This window comes from Artemia sp. Qi Xiang Cuo, chromosome 6 (assembly GCF_049724085.1).
Source record: "Artemia sp. Qi Xiang Cuo chromosome 6, ASM4972408v1, whole genome shotgun sequence".
Taxonomy (NCBI): domain Eukaryota; kingdom Metazoa; phylum Arthropoda; class Branchiopoda; order Anostraca; family Artemiidae; genus Artemia; species Artemia sp. Qi Xiang Cuo.
The window spans coordinates 58228560-58251239 of NC_142799.1; the positions used below are offsets into that span (position 1 = coordinate 58228560).

The 22680-nt window shown below is 36.5% G+C and overlaps 1 protein-coding gene across 2 annotated transcripts in view; it reads left to right on the plus strand.

Moving 5' to 3' along the window:
- LOC148951445 (putative sodium-dependent multivitamin transporter) overlaps window positions 1-20072 on the plus strand; it is a 63032-nt gene extending 42960 nt beyond the window's left edge. The window contains exons 8-9 of one of the 2 annotated variants that reach the window (XM_089090281.1): window positions 17305-17500; window positions 19758-20072. In XM_089090281.1, coding sequence (XP_088946407.1) covers window positions 17305-17500; window positions 19758-19823 — 262 coding nt within the window. In that variant the 3' untranslated portion in view covers window positions 19824-20072. The remainder of the gene's footprint in view (window positions 1-17304; window positions 17501-19757) is intronic. The other variant, XM_089090280.1, reaches the window with a different exon arrangement.
- Window positions 20073-22680: the final 2608 nt, after the last annotated feature.

The window sequence follows — 22680 nt, forward strand, 5'->3', positions numbered from 1 at the left end:
CCCCCTTCCCGGGTAGAGTCCTAGTCCCTTTCATTTTGCACCTCTGTGTAACTTTGATGATGACGATGAATAATAAAAGACTGGTTTGACTCTTATTTGAATTTTGATTATTCTCGGCTGATAAGTATTTCCTTTGCCGTCAATTGTCAATTATGGTGCCCTTCAAGGCTATGGCTGCTGCTGCCTTATGTATGCTAATGATCTTATTTAGATTAATTAAAACTAATAAACCAACTGTTTATTGTCATCTATCTTGTCTTACGTCTTTATAGTCCTCTAGTAGTTGTTCTTCTTCTTCGGTTACTCTTATTGCGTTTACTTATCATAGCAAATAGCGACGAAGACTACTCTGCCTTTCCATCATAAACAACGAAATACAGAAGAGCAATAGGGAGATTTTTCTGTAAGACAGTGGAATGCGAACTTTAAATGAATTTTTTGACCCTATATCTAAGGGCAGCTCTTAGAAAAACAAATTAAAAAAAATATAAAAGAAACTCACATTAAAACACGATCATTAAAACTAAAATCTCTTTAAAACAGTCCTAGCATCTTTACTTCAGGAAAGTTCAACCAGGACTTATTCATTTAAAGTTTGCATTCCACTGTTTTATAGAAAAAAAGTGTCCTATTATTCTACTCGTATTTTTTTTGTTTACTTATTATAGCAGCCTCTTCACTTCTTGCACAACATAATCTGATGCTCCTTTGAATTTTATAGACCTTATTGAAAGGGTTTTGTTATGGTTTGGCGCTAATCATCTTGCCCTAAGCGTTGCTAAGTCGAGTTTTCTTTATTGCAGTCTTAATATTATGGAAAAGTATGACTTTTTTTTTCGAGGGTTGGTTTGATGACTAGCTGAGGTACTAGAAAGTACCCGAAGGACCAAAGTCGTGAGTCCATTTTGAGATGGGGGGGAGACGATAGTAGGGGATTAAGTGCCAAGCTGAAGTGGCAAAAGAACTAGTGGTATATTGAGAAATCACGAAGGAAATCGTTGAAGATAAGTATTTTGAGGTGAAGGGATGTCAAGAATCGACTCAGACTTCATAAGAATTTGCAAGGTTTACGATGATATTAAAATTGGGATCATTTTCGAACTCTTGCTTGAGTCCCAGAGATTAAGATTTTCTCATGATAGACTGTGAAAAGTGAAAGAAACATCACGATAGCGTAGAGTTTAGAAACTCAACTCAAAAGGCAAAAAACATGCATCCATCTCGTACTTATATTTCCGCTTATAACAAACCTTGGCAAGATGTCTCCTTTTTTCACAGATGTTACGTACTCAGTTCCCAAATCAGTTGGCCTCTCAGTTTGGCACTCGCAGATTAGGTTAGGAATCCCACTCAGTTTGGCATTCAGTTTCCAAATCATCAAAGCTCTGACAATTATAACATTTCTGCATGGTGGAAACAGTTCTTCTATCTCCCACGGACATTTCACCGTAGGTATTATTCAAATCTGATTTCCTATAGTACAGTGATAACAGGTACAGTGATAATAGGGGTTAAGTATGGTTCTGGAGAGTGGGCCTTCCGAAACAGACTGAGAAGGATTTGTTAGATATTTTCCAGGGAAATTGTGTACGGATTTTTTTGGGTACCCGTCATATTGACCGTTTTCAAACTGTAGGCTATACGAAAAATATGGTTTTTCGTACACCATGCAAATGAGCTTGTCCTAAGTTATCCAAAATGCATCTGTCGGGAGGCTCAGTTAACAGGCCGATTTTTCGAAAATTTATCTTTTAAGAACTATATTGAAATACGTGAAAATGAAAATTTGTACAAGTCTTTGTATTTCAAGAAAGCTCAAACGGATTTTTCCGATTCGTTCCTGAGAATACTTTTCCCATTTTCCAATTATATGAATATTACCATTTTCTTCTTACCCGGGGCAGTTTCCATGATATACAATGCAGTAAGAAATTTTATTACGGAAACATTTCCATCGTCAACTAAATAATTCGTTAGTTCTGAATCACTTTACTTTACTTTTTCTTGTACATCCTTTGTTTTTCGTTAACTATGCATTAACCTTATTTAGGTCCCTTAGATTTATTCCTATTTAGTTTTTAACTAAAAATAAAAAAGGGATAAAAATTCTCCAGGACCATTGGTGGCACATAGGGCGTCGACGTTTCAGTTGTTGGGTCTTTTTAAAGGGACAAGTAGCAAGTGTGTCGCCCAACCTTGCAACAAGTTTCTGACTATTATTAACATATCAGAAACTGATATGAACTTCAAGTTCTTCTCACAATCCTATAGTTTTGCCTTATGTTATCTGGATCCCACTTTTGAGTCGGCCCTTAGGTGTCATTCTTTACCCACTTTAAAATAAGTCATGAATTCATTTAGTTTTTTTTCACTTTTTTGTTCTTTTTTCTTTTTCTAAAATTTCGAATTTATTAGTAGATACTTACCTTTATTGTGTTTTTTTTTGTGATTGTTTTGTATGAAGTTGCATTTGTTTCTTGTCCCAAGCTGTTCTGCCTGGTCATAGAACTTTGTGAGGGACGACTCTTTTTCTACGTTGTTGTTTTTAATTCCATAAATCGTCTTTTCTGTTATTAAAAGGTAACAATTAATCTCATATATGCAAAATTTGATAGGAAGTCGTGTTTGGAATTTCAAAATATTTATATACAAGGGGAGGACAAGTTCTGCACCAAATTGAATATTCAGTTGATCCTGCTTTGATTTTTTTTAATCCGATCCATACCTTCAAGCTGTGTTTTATCAAGAAAAGAAACGATGTTTCGAAGAAATCACATTGTCATATACAAAGGAAAATCCAAAACTTGTGACCGTAAGGTTCATTCATCCAATCAGTCCATATGCAATGGCGTACTTACTTCGTGAGATCGGCAATAATTTCATAGGCAACGCTATAGCGTTGCGTATAGTAAAGGCCATACGGCTCCAATGTTTTATTATTTATTTATTTTTTCCCAAAGGCAGTTCATATGGAAAAGGTCGTCGTATAAACTTCAATGGGGGCTCATTCGATTGGAAATCGAGAGTTCTAGTGCCCTTTTTAAGAGCCAAAAGTGATCGGTGTGTAACTAGCCCCCATCCCCACACCCTTTTCCCCAAATATATCCGATAAAAATTTTTACGTAGCCATTTTGTTAAATAGTTCAAAGATCATATAACAAAATCCCCAGGGTCGACACAACCCCCCAGGTGTTGTAAGTTATGCCTTGGGGACAAATATAGTTCTTATAGAATGGATGCTGGTATATACTTTAGAGAGGGCTCATTTGACTGAAAATTAAAAGTTCTAGCTCACTTTTTAAAAGTCAAAAATGATCGGAGGGCAGCTAGCCCCCCCCCCCCCCTACCGCCTTTTTTCCAAAATGTATCAGGTAAAAATTTTGAGAAAGACATTTTATTAAAAATAGTTCGAAGTTCAGATAACAAAAACTCCGGTGTCGACACAGCTCCCCAGGGCGCGGGGGTAGGCATTGTAAGTTATGCCCTGGAGGAATATGGTTCTTATGGAAGGGATGCACGTATAAACTTCAGAGAGGGCTCATGTGATTGGAAATGGAAAGTTGCACTTCACTTTTTAAGAGTCAAAAGTATTCGGAGGGCAGCTAGCCTCCCCTCCCTCGCGCCCTTTTCCTCCCAAATGTATCAGATAAAAGTTTTGATATAGCCATTTTGTTAAAAATAGTTCATGGGTCACATAACTGAATTTCCTGTGTCAGCACAAATCCCCAGGGCCCGAGGGCAGGCGTTGTAAGTTATGTCCTGGGGGTATATGGTTCTTATGGAAGGGATGCTCGTGTAAACTTCATAGAAGGCTCATTTGTTTGGAAACTGAAAGTTCTAGTTCATTTTTTAGGAGTCACAAGAGATTCAAAGGAAACTTGTCCCCCCACGCCCTTTTTTCCCCAAACCCATCCTATAAAAATTTTGAGATATCGATTTTGTTAAAATAGTTCAAAGGTCAGATAAGAAAAACTCCGGTGTTGACGCAGCCCCAAGGGCCCGGGAGCAGGCGTGGTAAGTTATGCTCTGGGGGCATAGCTGGTTCTTATGATAGGTATAATTGTATAAACTTCGGAGAGGGCTAATCTGATTTGAAATTGAAAGATCTAGTTCAGTTTTTAAGAGTCAAAATCGATCCCAGGGCAACTAGCTCCCCCCCCCCCTAGTCCTTTTTCCCCAAACCCATCAGATACTAGTTTTGAGATAGCCATTTTTTTTTAATAGTTCGAACATCAGATAAGAAAAAAAACTCCGGAGTCCACACAACCCCCCACAGACCGGGGGCAAGTATTTTAAGCTATGCCCCTGAGGCGTATAAGGTTTTTATGTAAGAGGTGGTCGTATAAACTTCAAAGGTGGCTCATTTGATTAGAAATTGAAAGTTCTAGTTCATGTTTCAAGGGTCAAAAGAGATCTGAGCGCAACTACCCCCCCCCCCCTAGCCCTTTTTCACAAAATTCATCCGATACAAATTTTGGGATAACCATTTTTTTTTAAATAGTTCAAACATCAGATAACAAAAACTTCGGGGTCAAAACAACCACCTAGAGCCCGGGGGCAAGTGTTTTAAGTTATGCCCCTGAGGTATATAAGGTTTTTATGTAAGGGGTGGTCGTATAAATTTTGTAGGTGGCGTATGTAATAGGAAATCGAATGTTCTAGATACCAATCCATGAGTCAAAAGTTTACAGAGGGTATCTACCCCCCCCCCCTGACACAAACACCCTTTTTTCTTCAAATGTATCTTATCAGAATTTTGAAATAGCCATTTTGTTCAAAATAGTCCAAAATTTAAATTACTATAACTTAGGGGCTAAGAAATCTTCTCTAGCTTCGGGGCAAGGATTGTAACTTGAGTAAGTTGCCCATTATCAGAATATGAAGTTCTGTGGAAGGGGTGGTCGTATTGACTTTGGAGGGGGCTCATTCGATCGGAAATTGAAACTTCTAGCTCTTTTTAAGAGTCAAAAGTGATCAATGACCATCTAGTCCATGCTCCATTTTCCCAAAGGGCATCCGGTCTAAATTTGGAGATAGGCACTTTGTTCAAAATAGTTTAAAGGTCAAATAACTATGCTTCCGGGGCTGACCCCCCCAGCCCCGTAGAAATGGCTCTGAGTTACGGAACTTAATTATTGTTAGTTTGTATACACTGTTTTCTTTGATACCTTGTTAACTTTGATCTTTTCTTTACTTTGATACTTTAATACTAGTTTTGATACTTTGATGAAAGTTTGTTGTTGAAAAAAAAATCTTATTTTGAAATAAGGAGTTTTTTAAAAACTTGAAATTTTGTGCAGTCAAAAAACGAAAAAAATTTAATTGAAAAAAAACTTTCCGAAAATTATTCCCCAATTCTTTCCGAAGAAATTGAGGTTTTGTACTTCTAACGAATGAGATCTTTACTACAAATATGAGTGCGCCTACTGCCCATTTTCCAAACGGTAAAAGTGTCATTCTATCACTTGAACAATCAATCTCTTAGAATTATCATTCTCTTACTAAAATCCAAAGACAAGTGAGAACTGGATTAAGGATTGGTTATTAGACCGCGGCCGTCTTCAGGGAGTAGGGGTTAAGTACTTCTAATGAATGGTGTCTTCACTACAAACAAGAGTATGGCTACTGCCCGTTTTCCTAACGGTAAAAGTATCATTCTCTTACTTAAATCAACAATTCTCTTGCTTAGAATTATCATTCTCTTACTTACGTGGCTACAAAGTTCAGTAAAATTAGTTTACCTTTTTTTATTATTATCATTGGTAGAACAAAATTCAAACACAAGTGAGAACTGGATTAAGGATTGGTTATTAGACCGCGGTCGTCTTCAGGGAGTAGGGGTTATGTACTTCTAATGAATGGCGTCTTCACTACAAACAAGAGTATGGCTACTGCCCGTTTTCCTAACGGTAAAAGTATCATTCTCTTACTTAAATAACCAATTCTCTTGCTTAGAATTATCGTTCTCTTACTCAAGTGGCTACAAAGTTCTTCAAAATTAGTTTACCTTTTTTATATTATAATTGGTAGAACCGAATTCAAACACAAGTGAGAACTGGATTAAGAATTGGTTGTTAGACCGGGGTCGTCTTCAGGGAGTAGGGGTTATGTGCTTCTAATGAATGGTGTCTTCACTACAAACAAGAGTATGGCTACTGCCCATTTCCCTAACGGTAAAAGTATCATTCTCTTACTTAAATAACTAAATCTCTTTCTTAAAATTATAATTCTCTTACTTAAGTGGCTACAAAGTTCTGCAAAATTAGTTTACCCTTTTGTATATTATAATTGGTAGAACAGAATTCAAACACAAGTGAGAACTGGATTAAGGATTGGTTGTTAGACCGCGGTCGTCTTCAGGGAGTAGGGGTGATGTGCTTTTAATGAATAGCGTCTTCACTACAAACAAGAGTATGACTACTGCCTGTTTTCCTAACGGTAAAAATATCGTTCTCTTACTTAAATAACCAATTCTCCTGCTTAGAATTATCATTCTCTTACTCAAGTGGCTACAAAGTTCTGCAAAATTAGTTTACCTTGTCTATATTATAATTGGTAGAACAGAATTCAAACACAATTGAGAACTGGATTAAGGATTGGTTGTTAGACCGCGGTCATCTTCAGGGAGTAGGGGTTATGTGCTTCTAATAAATGGCGTCTTCACTACAAACAAGAGTATGACTACTGCCCGTTTTCCTAACGGTAAAAGTATCGTTCTCTTACTTAAATAACCAATTCTCTTGCTTAGAATTATCTTTCTCTTACTCAAGTGGCTACAAAGTTCTGTCAAATTAGTTTACCTTTTTTTATATTATAATTGGTAGAACAAAATTCAAACACAAGTGAGAACTGGATTAAGGATTGGTTGTTAGACCGAGGTCGTCATCAGGGAGTATGGGCTATGTACTTCAAATGAATAGTGTCTTCACTACAAACAAGATTATGGCTACTGCCCGTTTCCCTAACGGTAAGAGTATCATTATCTAACTTAAATAACCAATTCTCTTTCTTAGAATTATCATTTTCTTACTCAAGTGGCTACAAAGTTCTGCAAAATTAGTTTACCTTTTTTATATTATAATTGGTATAACCGAATTCAAACACAAGTGAGAACTGGATTAAGGATTGGTTGTTAGACCGCGGTCATCTTCAGGGAGTAGGGGTTATGTGCTTCTAATGAATAGCGTCTTCACTACAAACAAGAGTATGGCTACTGCCCGTTTTCCTAACGGCAAAAGTATCGTTCTCTTACTTAAATAACCAACTCTCTTGCTTAGAATTATCATTCTCTTACTCAAGTGGCTAAAAAGTTCTACAAAATCACTTTACCTTTTTTATTATTATAATTGGGAGCACAGAATTCAAACACAAATGAGACCTGGATTAAGGATTGGTTGTTTGATCGCTGTTCTCTTCAGGGAGTCGGGGTTATGTGCTCCTAGTGAATGACGTCTTCACTGCAATCTAGAGTATGGCTACTGCCCGTTTCTTAATCTGTGAGAATATTATACTCTTACTGAAATAACCAATTATCATACATAGAATTATTAATCCCTTACTTGAGCAACAATAAAGTTCTGAAAAATTAGTTTACCTTTTTTATATTATAATTGGTAGAACCGAATTAAAACACAAGCGAGAATTAGATTAAGGATTGGTTGTTAGACCGCGGTCGTCTTCAGGGAGTAGCAGTTATATGCTTCTAACGAATGGTGTCTTCACTACAAACAAGAGTATGGCTACTGCCCATTTCCCTAACGGTAAAAGTATCATTCTCTTACTTAAATAACCAAATCTCTTGCTTATAATTATTATTCTCCTTCTTAAGTGGCTACTGAGTTCTGCAAAATTAGTTTACCTTTTTGTATTATTAAAATTGGTAGAACATAACTCAAAGATGAGGGTGTATATGATTAAGGATTTGTTTTTGGATCGCTGTCAATTTCAGGGAGTATGAATTGTGTACTTCACCCAAAGAGTGTTTACGCTACAATCTAGAATGTGACCACTGCCCTTTTCCGAGACAGTACGAACATCATCATCTTACTTTGATAGCCAATTCTCATACTTAGAAGTGTCATTTTCTTACTCAAGTGGCAACTAACTTCTTCAAATTTAGTTTACATTTATTTATTATAAATGGTATAACAGAATTAAAACACAAGTGAGAATAGGATTTAGGAGTGGTGTTTAGACCGCGGTCAACTTCAGGGAGTAGGGGGGATGTACTTCTCATGAATGGTGTCTTCACTACAAACAAAAGTGTGGCTACTGCCTGTTTCCCTAACGGCAATAACATTATTCTCTTACTTAAATAGTCAGTTCTCATACTTAGAATGATCACTCTCTTACTCGAGTGGCTACAAAGTTCTACAAAATCACTTTACCTTTTTCATTATTATAATTGGGAGCACAGAATTCAAACACAAATGAGAACTGGATTAAGGATTGGTTGTTAGAAAGTGGTCATCTTCAGGGAGTAGGGGTTATGTGTTTCTACTGAATAGTGTCTTCGCTACAAACAAGATTATTCTCACTTCCCGTTTCCGAAAGAGCGAAAACGAAAGTATTTAGCTTAAATAGTCAGATTTGTTACTTTGATTTATCACTTTCTTACTTAAATGGTTAGTCAGCTCTGCAAAATTGATTTGTCTTTTTTTTATTATAATTCGGAGAACAGAATTAAAAGATAAGGGTAAATTAAAAGTAAGAGTGGTTGCTGGACCGCGATCAATTTCAGGGAGTAGGGATTATGTGCTTCTAATGAATGGCATATTCACTACAAACAAGAGTATGGCTACTGCCTGTTTCTGTTTCCCTAACTGTAAAAGCATCATTCTCTTACTAAAATAATCAGTTCTCTTGCTTAGAATTATCATTTTCTTACTTAAGTGGCTACGAAGCTCTGCAAAATTAGTTTACCTTTTTTATATTATAATAAATGGGAGAACCGAATTAAAACATAAGTGAGAATTTGATTAAGGATTGGTTGTTAGACCGCGGTCGTCTTCAGGGAGTAGGGGTTATGTGCTTCTAATGAATGGCGTCTTCACTACAAACAAGAGTATGGCTACTGCCCGTTTTCCTAACGGTAAAGGTATCATTCTCTTACTTAAATAACCAATTGTCTTGCTTAGAATTATCGTTCTCTTACTCAAGTCGCTACAAACTTCTGCAAAATTAGTTTACCTTTTTTATATTATAAATGGTAGAACCGAATTCAAACACAAGTGAGAACTGGATTAAGGATTGGTTGTTAGACCGCGGTCGTCTTCAGGGAGTAGGTGTTATGTGCTTTTAATGAATAGCGTCTTCACTACAAACAAGAGTATGGCTACTGCCCGTTTTCGTAACGGTATCAGTATCTTTCTCTTACTTAAATAACCAACTCTCTTGCTTAGAATTATCATTCTCTTACTCAAGGGGCTAAAAAGTTCTGCAAAATTAGTTTACCTTTTCTATATTATAATTGGTAGAACAGAATTCAAACACAAGTGAGAACTGGATTAAGGATTGGTTGTTAGACCGAGGTCGTCATCAGGGAGTATGGGCTATGTACTTCAAATGAATGGTGTCTTCACTACAAACAAGATTATGGCTACTGCCCGTTTCCCTAACTGTAAGAGCATCATTAGCTTACTTAAATAACTAAATCTCTTTCTTAGAATTACCATTCTCTTACTTAAGTGGCTAGAAAGCTCTGCAAAATTAGTTTACCTTCTTTTTTATTATAATAAATGGGAGAACAGAATTCAAACACAAGTGAGAATTGGATTAAGGATTTGTTTTTAGACCGCGGTCGTCTTCAGGGAGTAGGGGCTATGTACTCGTACTTCTAATGAATAGTGTCTTCACTACAAACAAGAGTATGGCTACTGCCCGTTTCTCTAACGGTAAAAGCATCATTCTCTTACTAAAATAATCAGTTCTCTTACTTGGAATTATCATTCTCCTAATCAAGTAGTTACAAAGTTCTGCAAAATTAGCTTACCTCTTTTATATTATAATTGGTAGAACAGAATTAAAAGACAAGTGAGAATTAGCTTAAGGATTGGTTGTTAGACCGCAGTCGTCTTCAGGGAGTAGGGGTTATGTACTTCTAATGAATGGCGTCTTCACTACAAACAAGAGTATGACTACTGCCCGTTTCCCTGACGGTAAAAGCATCATTCTCTTACTTAAATAACTGATTCTCTTGCTTAGAATTATCATTCTCTTACTCAAGTGGCTACAAAGTTCTGCAAAATTAGTTTACCTTTTTTTTATATTATAATTGGTAGAACAGAATTCAAACACAAGTGAGAACTGGATTAAGGATTGGTTGTTAGACTGAGGTTGTTTTCAGGGACTTGGGGTTATGTACTTCTACCGAGTAGTGTCTTCACTATAAACAAGAGTATGATTACTGCCCGTTTCCCTAACGATTAAAGCATAAGGCCTACTGAGTATTTGGCGCTTTAATAAAAGGAATTATATTACAAATATTTTCTTTTGTTCTTATTACAACATTGAAAATAAAATTAAAATTGCAGTGAAACCAGACCAGGATTTACCAGTTGGCCCACTAGGCTCCGCGGCTTTCACTATTTCCGTAGTTTTGGGGATTTCCCCAAAAATCTTGCAAAAACGAAGCGGCAAAAACACTTGAGCCTAGAGGTGTCAAAGCTTTAAATCCGACCCTGGGTGAAGCAAAATCTTGAGATGGTAAGCTTTCAGCATTTAATATCATTGCATATCAAATATTTAGTTTAATCTTATTATTTCTTTCCAAGAGTGTTCAAGACAAAAATAGCTTCACTGCAAACAAGAGTTTGGATACTACCCCCTTCTCTAACTGTAAAAGTCTAAAGCCTAATACGTCATTGGAGCTTCACTGAAAATGGATTATATTACAAATATTTTCTTTTCCAGTTATTGCAGCACTGAAAATGAAAATAAAATTACGGTGAAATAAAACCTTGAACTGATGATCTTTCAACGATTGATAGCATTATATATCAAACATACTGTTCAAGACACATAGTTTTCTGTAAAGCGCCAATTACGCAGTAGGTTTAAGACTTTTACAGTGAAAGAAGAAGGAAAAACCCAAACTCTTCTTTGTAGAGATTTTCGTTTGTTTCAAGCTGGATTTGCATAATTTAAGTTTCACTCGTTTTCAGATTTATTTACTCATTTATACTAGTAACTATTGTTTGTTAGTTTGCTATGATTATTTATTTAATTTTTGTTCGTTTTGGGTTTCATTTATGACTCAATAGCAAAATATTTTTGTTTGTTTTAAGCTTGATTCGCATATTCAACTTAAGCCTTAATCGTTTTGAGATTTATTTATTCATTTATAATAGTAACTGTTGCATTTTTTTTGCTATGATTGTTATTTCGATCTCAGTTAGCGTGGGATTCCAGAAATTCTTTAGCAGTAATTTCAAATTAATCTGAGTTTGTATTTTATCAGCATTCATTACCGGGTGATCTTAAGTTTAGGATGGATCTTCACTCCTCTTTAGAAAACTTCTTTTTCGGAAAGTTTGTTTTTTTAATTAATTGGAACAAAAGGTGTCAGCATCTCTTGCTCCAACCTGACTTGATTTATGTGCTATATACTGTAATCGAGCATTCCAGCTACATTATTCAGAAACGCTGTTTAATATTTACGTTTTATTTGATATACATTGCGGAACAGTAGAAAAGACCGCTATTCCCGACGCAAATCTTAGAAGACTTCTTAACATTTTCAGCACGATTTCTTACTCTCGTTTCCTTGTTGTTGGAATTAAGGGACTGCAGAGGGATTTTTACAGTCCCTTTAGTGAAGTACTTTCGACAATCAGTAACGTCAACTGGAGTGGGCAGTTGGAAGTGCGCCCCCAAATTTTTACCCCTCTCTCTCAGACTTCGAAAAATAACCTTTTAGAGGTACAGCTTTTTTGGTATTGTCATTGACAAAATTCAAGAAAGACAAATTTACCCCCCACCCCAACCCGTAGATATTGGGAAACAAATTTTGCCAATCTCATCTACATATTCATGAATTGACGCCACTGTCAACAGGATTACATTGTCATACTTTTTATCTTAATCCGTAAGTTATTTTCATGAGTTTCAGGCAGGTCATCTACTATCTCCGAATTGGGGATGTCCGACAGGACATCCCCAAAAGAAATTACTATGGATAGCTCTAAACACATTGTTCTGCTCTCATATTATTTTTGCAATGTCATATATGAATATCGACTATGTGTATGATAATACAACATTTAAATTCTCAGTTGTATTTTAATTTTAAATAACGCATTTCATTTTACTAGAGATTAATTTAAGAAACTTTTTCCACAAAATAAGTTTTTCAAAGAAAAGTAAAGGACTCCATTAAACCAAAAATGAGCAAAAATAAAATCAAATAATCTACCAAGCGTGAAACTACCACAAACCACCATCGATAAATAAATGAAACCCAAAACGAACAGAAATTACAATAAATAACCGAGTCAAACTCAAAACGAGCAGAAATTAACATAAGTTGGGCTCAAATTCCCTGTGCCTTCTCAGGGCCGGAACATAATTTGCACTTCACTGAAAAAATATAAATGTTTTTGCTTTTATAACTATAATAAATCAAATCATATTAACATTTTGATAACTAAACACAGTATATGTATATTAAACTGACAATGCACATTCATTTGTAGTTTTTTCAGTAAAGTGCAAATTATGTTCTGGACTGGGGAAGGCATAGGGGTTTTAAGCCCTACTGATGTTAATTTCTGCTCGTTTTGACTTTGACCCGGTTATTTATTGTAATTTCTGTTCGTTTTGGGTTTCATTTATTTATCGATGGTGGTTTGTGGTAGTTTCACGCTTGGTAGATTATTTGATTTTATTTTTGTGGAAAAAGTTTTTTTAATTAATTTCTGTTCGTTTTATATTGACATAGTCTTTTCAGGGAAAAATAAAATAATTCTTTGACTATATTCGTTTCTTTTAAGACTTTATAGTTGGCCTTCTATTTGTATGCTGGAGAAAAATTTTCAGCAATTTTTAACAACATACACCCTTTTAAAAATCTGGACACAAATAATAGTTCTTAAGACAAAATCACCGAGTGTCTGAACTAGTTTATGCCCGAAACTCAAATCAGATTACGTTGTACTCTGTGATAACCAATCAATACCAGGAGCATTAAAGTCGCCGACGATCACAATTCTAGACGAAACGGACGAAAGGTAAGTAAGGTAGCTGAGTAGGCCTTCGTCTTTAAAAGTACTATCAACACTCTCAGACCGACTCCGTTAAACTGTTACTATACCATAAATTTAGTTTCATACCTCCTCTAGATCACCTGAAATAGAAAATTTTATACCATTCGCAAAAAAAACCTGTTTACTTTCTTTGATAGCTTGGGTACGCTAACGCTATTTTGATTTGGTTACATTTTAAGAGCATAAGTAGCCCCGAAAGTTTGAACAGAATACCCTCAGTCATTCTTGGGATACTGCTGAGATGCCTTATTGGGAATTGGCGCTATCACGGTGCATTTTGATTTAATCTTAAGGCGAAATTAGTTCTTAAAGATAATGGCCAAATGGGAGGGTGAACGTGGGAGGGGGACTAGTTGCCCTCCGATCATTTTTGACTGTTAAAAAGGGCATTAGCCCTTTCTATTTTCAATCGAATGAGCCCTTTTAGATGTTCTTAAGACAAATCCTTTGATACGAAGTGCCCTGATCTTAAAAAAAAAAAATAATAATAATAATATAATGTACCCACGTTAATCTTTACTATAAAATTTCAAGGCTTGCAGTCACTCGACAATTAAAAAGGGCCCTAGCACATTCAATTTCAATTCAAAAAAACCCGTCTTGAATTTCTAAAACAGAGCTTTCTATAAACACCTTATATGCCCAACCTTATATGCCCCAAGAGCATAAATTACAACCCTTGTCCTAAGGGCTGTGAGGAGGTTATCATCCTCAAAGACCTAATTTCCAGAACTTTCAACTACTTTAAACAAAGTACCTATCTCAAAATTTTGATTGGATGTATTTGGGAAAATGGTGGCCGTTAGAGAGGCGTTAGTTGCTCTCCAATCACTTTCAACTATTAAAAAGGCACTAGCCTTTTCAATTTCCAATCGAATGAGCCCTTTTAAAGTTTCCACGACAGCGCTTTCAATAAAACCTTAACTGCCCCCAGGGCATAACTTACAACCCTTGCCGGGGGGGGGGTGTCATCCTCAAAGACCTAATTTCGAGAACTTTCAACTACGTTGAAGAAATTACTATCTCAAAGTTTTGATTGGATATGTTTGGGGAAATGGTGGGCATGAGAGGGGGGATAGTAGCCCTCCAATCCCTTCCAACTATTTAAAAGGGCACTAGCCCTTTCAATTTGCAATTGAATGAGCTCTTTTTGAGTTTCTACGACAAAGCTTTCTATAAATACCTTATATGCCCCAAGAGTATAAATTACAGCCCTTGCCCTAAGGGCTGTGAGGAGGTTGTCATCCTCAAAGACCTAATTTCCAGAACTTTCAACTACGTTAAACAAAATACCTAACTCAAATTTTGATTGGATGTGTATTTGGAAATGGTGGCCGTTAGAGAGGCGTTAGTTGCTCTCCAATCACTTTCAACTATTAAAAAGGCACTAGCCCTTTCGATTTCCAATCGAATGAGCCCTTTTGAAGTTTCTACGACAACGCTTTCAATAAAACCTTACATGACTACAGGGCATAACTTACAACCCTTTCCCCGGGGGGGGGGGTTGTCATCCTCAAAGACCTAATTTTGAGAACTTTCAACGACGTTGAAGAAAATTACTATCTCAACATTTTGATCGGATATGTTTGGGGAAATGGTAGGCGTGAGAAGGGGGATAGTAGCTTTCCAATCACTTCCGACTATTTAAAAGGGCACTAGCCCTTTCAATCTCCAATCGAATAACCCCTTTTTGAGTTTCTACGACAAAGCTTTCTATAAACACATTATATGCCCCAAGAACATAAATTACAACCGTTGCCCTAAGGGCTGTGAGGAGGTTGTCATCTTCAAAGACCTAATTTCCAGAACTTTAAACTACGTTAAAGAAAATACCTATCTCAAAATTTTGATTGGATGTGTTTGGGGAAATGGTGGCCGTTAGAGAGGCGTTAGTTGCTCTCCAATCACTTTGAACTATTAAAAAGGCACTAGCCCTTTCAATTTCCAATCGAATGAGTCCTTTTGAAGTTTCTACGACAACGCTTTCAATAAAACCTTGCCTGCCCCCAGGGCATAACTTACAACCCTTGCCGGGGGGGGGGGGCGTGTCATCCTCAAAGACCTAATTTCGAGAACTTTCAACTACGTTGAAGAAAATTACTATCTCAAAATTTTGATTGGATATGTTGGGGAAATGGTGGGCATCAGAGGGGGGATAGTAGCCCTCCAATCACTTCCAACTATTTAAAAGGGCACTAGCCCTTTCAATTTCCAATCGAATGAGCCCTTTTTGAGTTTCTACGACAAAGCTTTCCATAAATACCTTATATGTCCCAAGAGCATAAATTACAACCCTTACCCTAAGGGCTGTGAGGAAGTTGTCATCCTCGAAGACCTAATTTCCAGAACTTTCAACTACGTTAAACAAAATACCTATCTCAAATTTTGATTGGATGTGTTTAGGGAAATGGTGACCGTTGGAGAGCCGTTAGTTGATCTCCAATCACTTTCAACTATTAAAAAGGCACTAGCCCTTTCAATTTCTAATCGAATGAGCCCTTTTGAAGTTTCTACGACAACGCTTTCAATAAAACCTTACGTGACTACAGGGCATAACTTACAACCCTTGCCGGGGGGAGGGGGGGGGTGTCATCCTCAAACACCTAATTTCGAGAAATTTCAACTACGTTGAAGAAAATTACTATCTCAAAATTTTGATTGGATATGTTTGGGGAAATGGTAGGCGTGAGAGCGAGGATAGTAGCCTTCCAATCACTTCCGACTATTTAAAAGGGCACTAGCCCTTTCAATCTCCAATCGAACGACCCCTTTTTGAGGTTGCCATCCTCAAAGACATAATTTCCGGACCTTCCATCCACGTTGAACAACATGGCTATCTAATAAATGTTGATTGGATATGTTTGGGGAAATAGTGGGCGTGAAAGGAGGATTACTTGTCATCCAATCACTTTCGACTATTAAAAAGGGCACTAGCCGTTTCAATTTCCTATCGAATGATTCCTTTTTGAATTTTTTACGGCAACGCTTTCTATATAAAAAACCTTATGTACCTCCCCTGTATAACTTACGACTTTTGCCGTGAGAATGGAGGGTTCTTCATCATTTTCAAAAACGTAATTCCTGGACTTTTTAGCTATTCTAAGCAAATCGGCTATCTCAAAATCTTATTGGGTGTGTTTTGGAAACTGGTGGGTGTGAGAGGGGTGTTAATTTACAACCCTTACCCTGAGGGCTGTGGGGGGAGTGTCATCCTCAAAGATATAGTTTCTGGACCTTTCAACTACTTTGAAAAAAATGGCTATCTCAAAATTTTGATTGGATCTGTTTGGATAAATGGTGGGCGTCGAAGGAGTAGTAGTTGCCTTCCAATCAAATGAGCCCTTTTTGAAGTTTCTACGACAGCGCTTTCTATAAAAAAACTTATATGCCCCTAGGGCATAATTTACAACCTTTGGCCTGAGGGCTGTGGGGGGGGGTGTCTTCCTCAAAGACCTAATTTTCGGAACTTTCAACTACGTTGTACAAAATGGCTATCTCAAAATTTTGATTGGATGTGTTTGGAGAAAAGGTGGGCGTAAGAGGGGGGTTAGTTGTCCTCCAATCACTTTCGACTATTAAAAAGGGTACTAGTCCTTTGAATTTCTAATCGAACGAGCCTTTTTTGAAGTTTCTATGACAACTCTTTCTATAAAAACCTTATATGCCCCCAGAGTATAAATTAAAACCTTTGCCCTGAGGGCTGTAGGGGGAGTGTCCTCCTCAAAAACATATTTTCTATCTGGAAATCAACTACGTTGAACAAAATGGCTATCTCAAACTTTTGATTAGATTTGTTTGGGGAAAGGGTGGGCGTGGAAGGGGTCTTAGATGCCTTTCAATCACTGTCGACTATTAAAAAGAGCACAAGCCACTCCAATTTCCAATCAAATGAGCCCTTTTTGAAGTTTCTACGACTACTCCTTCGATACGAAGTGCCCTGGTTTAAGACCAAGAAAAAAAAAATTAAAAAAATAATACATTGTGCCAATATCGTTCTTTACTTGCTGCCTATGATTGAATTTTACGCATTTTCTGTTTTCAGGCCAATAGACTACTTTCCTCTATATGAGATCTCTTATATGTGGTATGCTCCCATTGGCTTTGCTACGACATTGATAGTTGGACTATGCGTCAGTGGCATCTATCGAATAGCAAAATCAGGCATTCCAGATGTCAGTTCAAACTATTTGAGTCCATTGTATCCAAAATGCTATAGACCAAAAGATGACTCACTGTCGGTAAGATTTTGATTTATCCGTAAAGTGGCTTCTATATTACCAATCTGTTTACCAGTAGAAACTGCCTAATAGTTTTATTGCTACCACTACTACAAACAACTCATCGCAACAGTAACCCTTCCGAAACACAAATATATCAGCTGCTCCTCCACTACGCTCAATCGGATGTTCACTCTTTGATCTCCTATTTGCAGCTTCCATTTCCCCTAATTCCTTCCTTATGACATCTTCCCATTCCATGTAAACTGCTATCCTTTATCCATTTAATGTAATCTAACCATCTTCACCTTTCTTTCATTATATCCTTAGCCAGTGGGATTGTATTGACAGGACACTTTGCTGGTCAATCCAATCATGTAAAAGAAATAGAACCCCTACCTCTTCTAAAAATCGTATAACCCCCAAAGGTTTAAATCATATATTTTTGTGGGTGACGGTGCCTGTAGCACCCTAAATATCAAGGTAATTTTTTTGTTAATAATAGCTGGGAGAACATTCTAGTGTTTAACTCAAACTACAAGCACTCTATTATTTATTGGTCAAATTATTAGTGAGCTGAAAATATTGTAATAATATGACTTGTGTATACCACTTAAAGTTGAAGAGTTTAACTTTGGAAGCATTTAATGCAAAGTAAGAAACTACCACACGATAAAAGACCGAAGTTGCTGTCTTTCGTCCTGTGCAAAACCATGAAAAACTCCTTCCATGGTATGGTCCTGTTTAAACAAAGATATGCACCGAAGCGTGTTGACACACGATTCTAATGTCAGGAGTTTCACGATTTTTCCTATAATTCCTATATTTTTAATTAATTTACTTAATATTTAGTTGTTTGTTTTTTTATACTATTTTCTCGTCTATTCCCTCGGAAAAAAAAAATATTTCTGAAAAAATTTATCCAGGCAAATTTCTATGGACATAAAAATTGCTGTTACGCCTCAAGGTCTGCTGATCCTCCTTTAGAATACAGCTCTGCAAATGGTTCTTGGCAGTCATTAAACAAAATGAAAAAAAGCAAGTTTCTTCAACTGAAAGTAAGGAACAACATTAAAACTTAAAACGAATACTAATAATTCTATATATGGGGAGCTCCCTCTCCTAAACCCCATACTCATTCTGCTTAAGTTTTGTAGTGCTTTGACAGCCCCTGCCCCCTCACATACGGAATAATTTATATTTGTCTAAAGTTTTGAGGTGCTAAAACTTTTAATTTCCATTGGAATGAGCCCTCTCCCAATCCCCTAGGACCATTAGTTGAATATGATCACCCCTAGAAACAAACAAATAAACACACATCCATAATCTTCCTTCTAGGAAAAAAGCAAAATTCTACACTTTTGTACCTAGGAGTTTGAAACCTATACAGCAGGGTTTTCTGATTAATGATGTAGTTTTCATTAAGATTGCTTGAGTTTTGGGGGATGTTTCCCACTTTTCTCCAGAATCCAGCAAATTTTCTCAGGATCGTAGATATTGGTGGGTATCGTGAAATCGAATGAATTTTATATGTTTGGAATCAGCATAAAAAAGCTGATTCTTTTGATGTAATAATCGTTATCAAATCCCTTTTCTTAATTTTGGCTACTATTGGCCCGCATTGTTCCTTAATCAAAGTTCGTTACCACGAACTATTTGTTTTCAGATATTTGAAAATGTCAAAGACGACCTTAAGGCGTGAGTGTAACGATATATACTTTGACTTGCGTAAGAATGCAGCCAAGTACGTGTAAAACCAAATAAAACACTACAGAACTAAATTTACTTAATGATAAAAATGAATAGCTCTAATTTCTCATGGAAATGAATATTCCACGGGAAGTGAATAATCCACGTGAACACCGTTCATACCCGGTTTTTGGTCCTTTGTATGTTTTTCTATTCGGAATTCACAAGAGGTTTTATGACAGGGACATCATCAAGGTGTAAGTGCATTTATATAGTACTTGATAAGCAAATACCATAGCATATGTTAAAGAGCCCTACCCTAATACCCCATGAAAGTGTTCTAGTAACTATTTCTTTGAAAACAACTTTTACTATTTCTGGTTTTACCATTGTATAGAAACCCAGAATGCCTGTATTGAACATTTAGGGTGTCATCAGTAGCTATCCAAATAGTGCTCAGTTTTGACTATCGCAAGTTATAGTTCTGATGATTTTTTTTGTGAACTAAAGATTTTCAGTGTAGGCGTTTTTGATTCCACCTCTGTTTCCAGGTCAGTATACTATTTTCACACTCTTTACTATTTTTCAGCTTGTCGACGCAACAGAAGTACAAATGGTTCCAAAGACTTCAAAAACCAACATTGCAATTACTTAACAATTGCATAAATGTAGCCAAATAAATTAGTCCAAATTATAGGTGCAACTATGTTTAGATAAGCAATTTAAGTTATGTTATTGTGTCCCATGGTGATTTTGTACAATGTTTAAACATATCAATGTATTATGTATGCCTTATTCGGTGATGCACAGCTCAGTATTCCGGTGCTAGGTTTCTTGTGTTACTTTTTTGTTGTTGGAAGATATTACATGCGTATTCTGTCTTGCTCAAAACTTTTGTGTTCATCCTAGGAATATGGACACTATTATCCAAGGCCGTATCCAGAGGGTGGGTTAGGGGAGTTTGAACCCCTCCCGAAATTTTTTTTTAACTCATGAAAACGTAACAAAAATGGATATAAACAAATTTTGTATGCGTTTTTGTGTACCCCCCCCCCCCAAAAAAAAAGAACTGAATAAAACCCCCTCCAAAAAAAATCCTGGGTACGGCCTTGCTATTATCCTCTTGGCTTTCCTAGAAGTGACTGGAAGCTTCCTGATAAAGAACTATTTATAATGATCAAAGGTTCGAAACTATAATAATTATTGTTTGTAGTTATCATTTTTAGTAAGATGGAGGTGGACCAACAATCCCTGGATTGAGGCTTAGGCATTCAAGGCCCACTGCCTCCACATCCCAAAAAAGCTATGCTCTATTTGCACTTTGGGGGGGGGCAAAGATCGATTTGACTTCCCACCCTTACCATTAATCTTGCCAACTATCGGACTTCTCCTTCCTTCACTATGTCCACCAGCTTGATAATAACATTATAAAATATCTCAAGCTGGTATCTAATCCTAACTGGACATTCTTCTATCACAGTGGTTCTCAAACTTATTTAGACACTGTATCTCTTTTTACCCACGAAACATTTTAGGTACCCTTTCTCAGTTACCGGTACTAAGTAAACTACAGCTAAAATATAAATAAAATTGCCAGTCCTACAGTTAAAAGGTTGTTTTATTATTTTGTTAGCCGGCCACATACCCCTTCAAAATGTTTGCGCACCCCCAAGGGGTACGTGTACCACAGTTTGAGAACCACTGTTCTATCAGATGCCTTCTTGTTTCCAAAGTAGACACCTCGCACTTTCGGCATGATGTGGACTCATCTTTCTCTAGTCGCAAAAATGTCTCCCAAAATTTCCAATTCCTGTTATGGCTTCTGTAATCATTCTCATCTCAGACCTTTTCAGTGGTAGAGAATGTTTAGTCAAGGTAAGGTTAAATTTTGGGAGGAATTCCTTTGTTTCCTTACATCCCACCGTCCTATGCCAATTTTGTTCCGCTCTCATTACCCCAACTCGTCACTACCGCCTACCAATAGCCCTGAGAAATGGGAATGAAAGGATCTGGACCATAGTATCTCAACGATGTCCCAGCCTTGGCTGCTTCATCTATCATTTCATTACCCTCTATTTCGAAGTACCCTGGGACCCACACCAGGATAATTTGGTTTCCTTTGGATACCAAGAAGGCTTCATAGGATTCCAATGTTCTCTTTTGCCGGCTCTTTACATTTTGAAGAGCTATTAGGCATCCTTGATTGCCAGTTAATATAATATATACACACACACACACACACACATATATATATATATATATATATATATATATATATATATATATATATATATATATATATATATATATATATATTGTATATATATTATATATGTACATTATATATTTCATCCTGTGCTTCGTTTTTGTAAGTTCCAGTTGCCCGTTCTATTCCAAACGTTTCAGCCTGAAAAACCGTAGCAAATTCTCCTAGGTGATAACTAATTACCTCCTTGTCCACATCAGGAGTATTTGAGTATAAACTTAAAACTTAAAACGAACAGAAATTATTCCGTATATGAAATAGGCTGTCCCCTCCTCAACGCCTCGCTCTTTACGCTAAAGTTTTTTAATGTTTAAAAAAATTGAGTTGTGAGAAAGTCAAACTTAGAGTAAAGAGCGAGGCGTTGAGGAGGGGACAGCCCCTTTCATATACGGAATAATTTCTGTTCGTTTTAAGTTTTAACGTCGTTCCTTACTTTCAGTTAAAAAAACTTATTTTTTTTTATTTAATTTTTGAACGTTTTTGAATTAATGCAGGTTTTGATTTTGGCTCACCGTACATGAATAATTAAAAAAAATTGCATATTAATTTTACTTTTATTTGGTTAAACGGCTTTCTCGAAGCTTGTTTAGTTTTATTCACGAACATTTTTATTAGTAATAAATACACGTAACTTACGTAATTAACTTCTATATTCATAGATTTTTAATACGTATATTAGGGGGTTCGCCCCCTGGTCAATACCTTGCTTTTTAAGCTAAAGTTCGAATTTTGTTCCAATTCTTTAAAAATGACCCCTTAATCACAAAGGCCGTTAATTAGAATAGATAGCTCTTATGAAAGTACTAACAAATCTTTGGCTTAAAGAGCGAGTTACTTACTAGAGGGTGAACCCAATCAAATACTTAATATTTCCTGGTTGTTTTGTTTTGATGTTGCTCCTTACTTTCAGTTGAAAAACTTGTTTTTTTATTTAATTTCTGATCTTTTTCTTTAATAATGCTGGGAAATCCGGCGCCCCCTTCATAGCAATGTCCCTTCCCCCATGAAAAGATCCTCCCATATAACCCCCCCCCCACCTACCAAAAAAAAAACCCTGAAAACGTCTGTATACTTCCCAAAACCAATACTATATGTTAACATTGGGTAAAGTTCATAACTTTCAGCCCTACCCCCGGAGACTTCGGGGGATTATGTCATCCTAAAAGACAAAGAGCGACCCGGCTCAATGGTAACCGAAAGTCTAAAAGACGGAATTTTGATACCAATAGATACATCAAAAGAATCA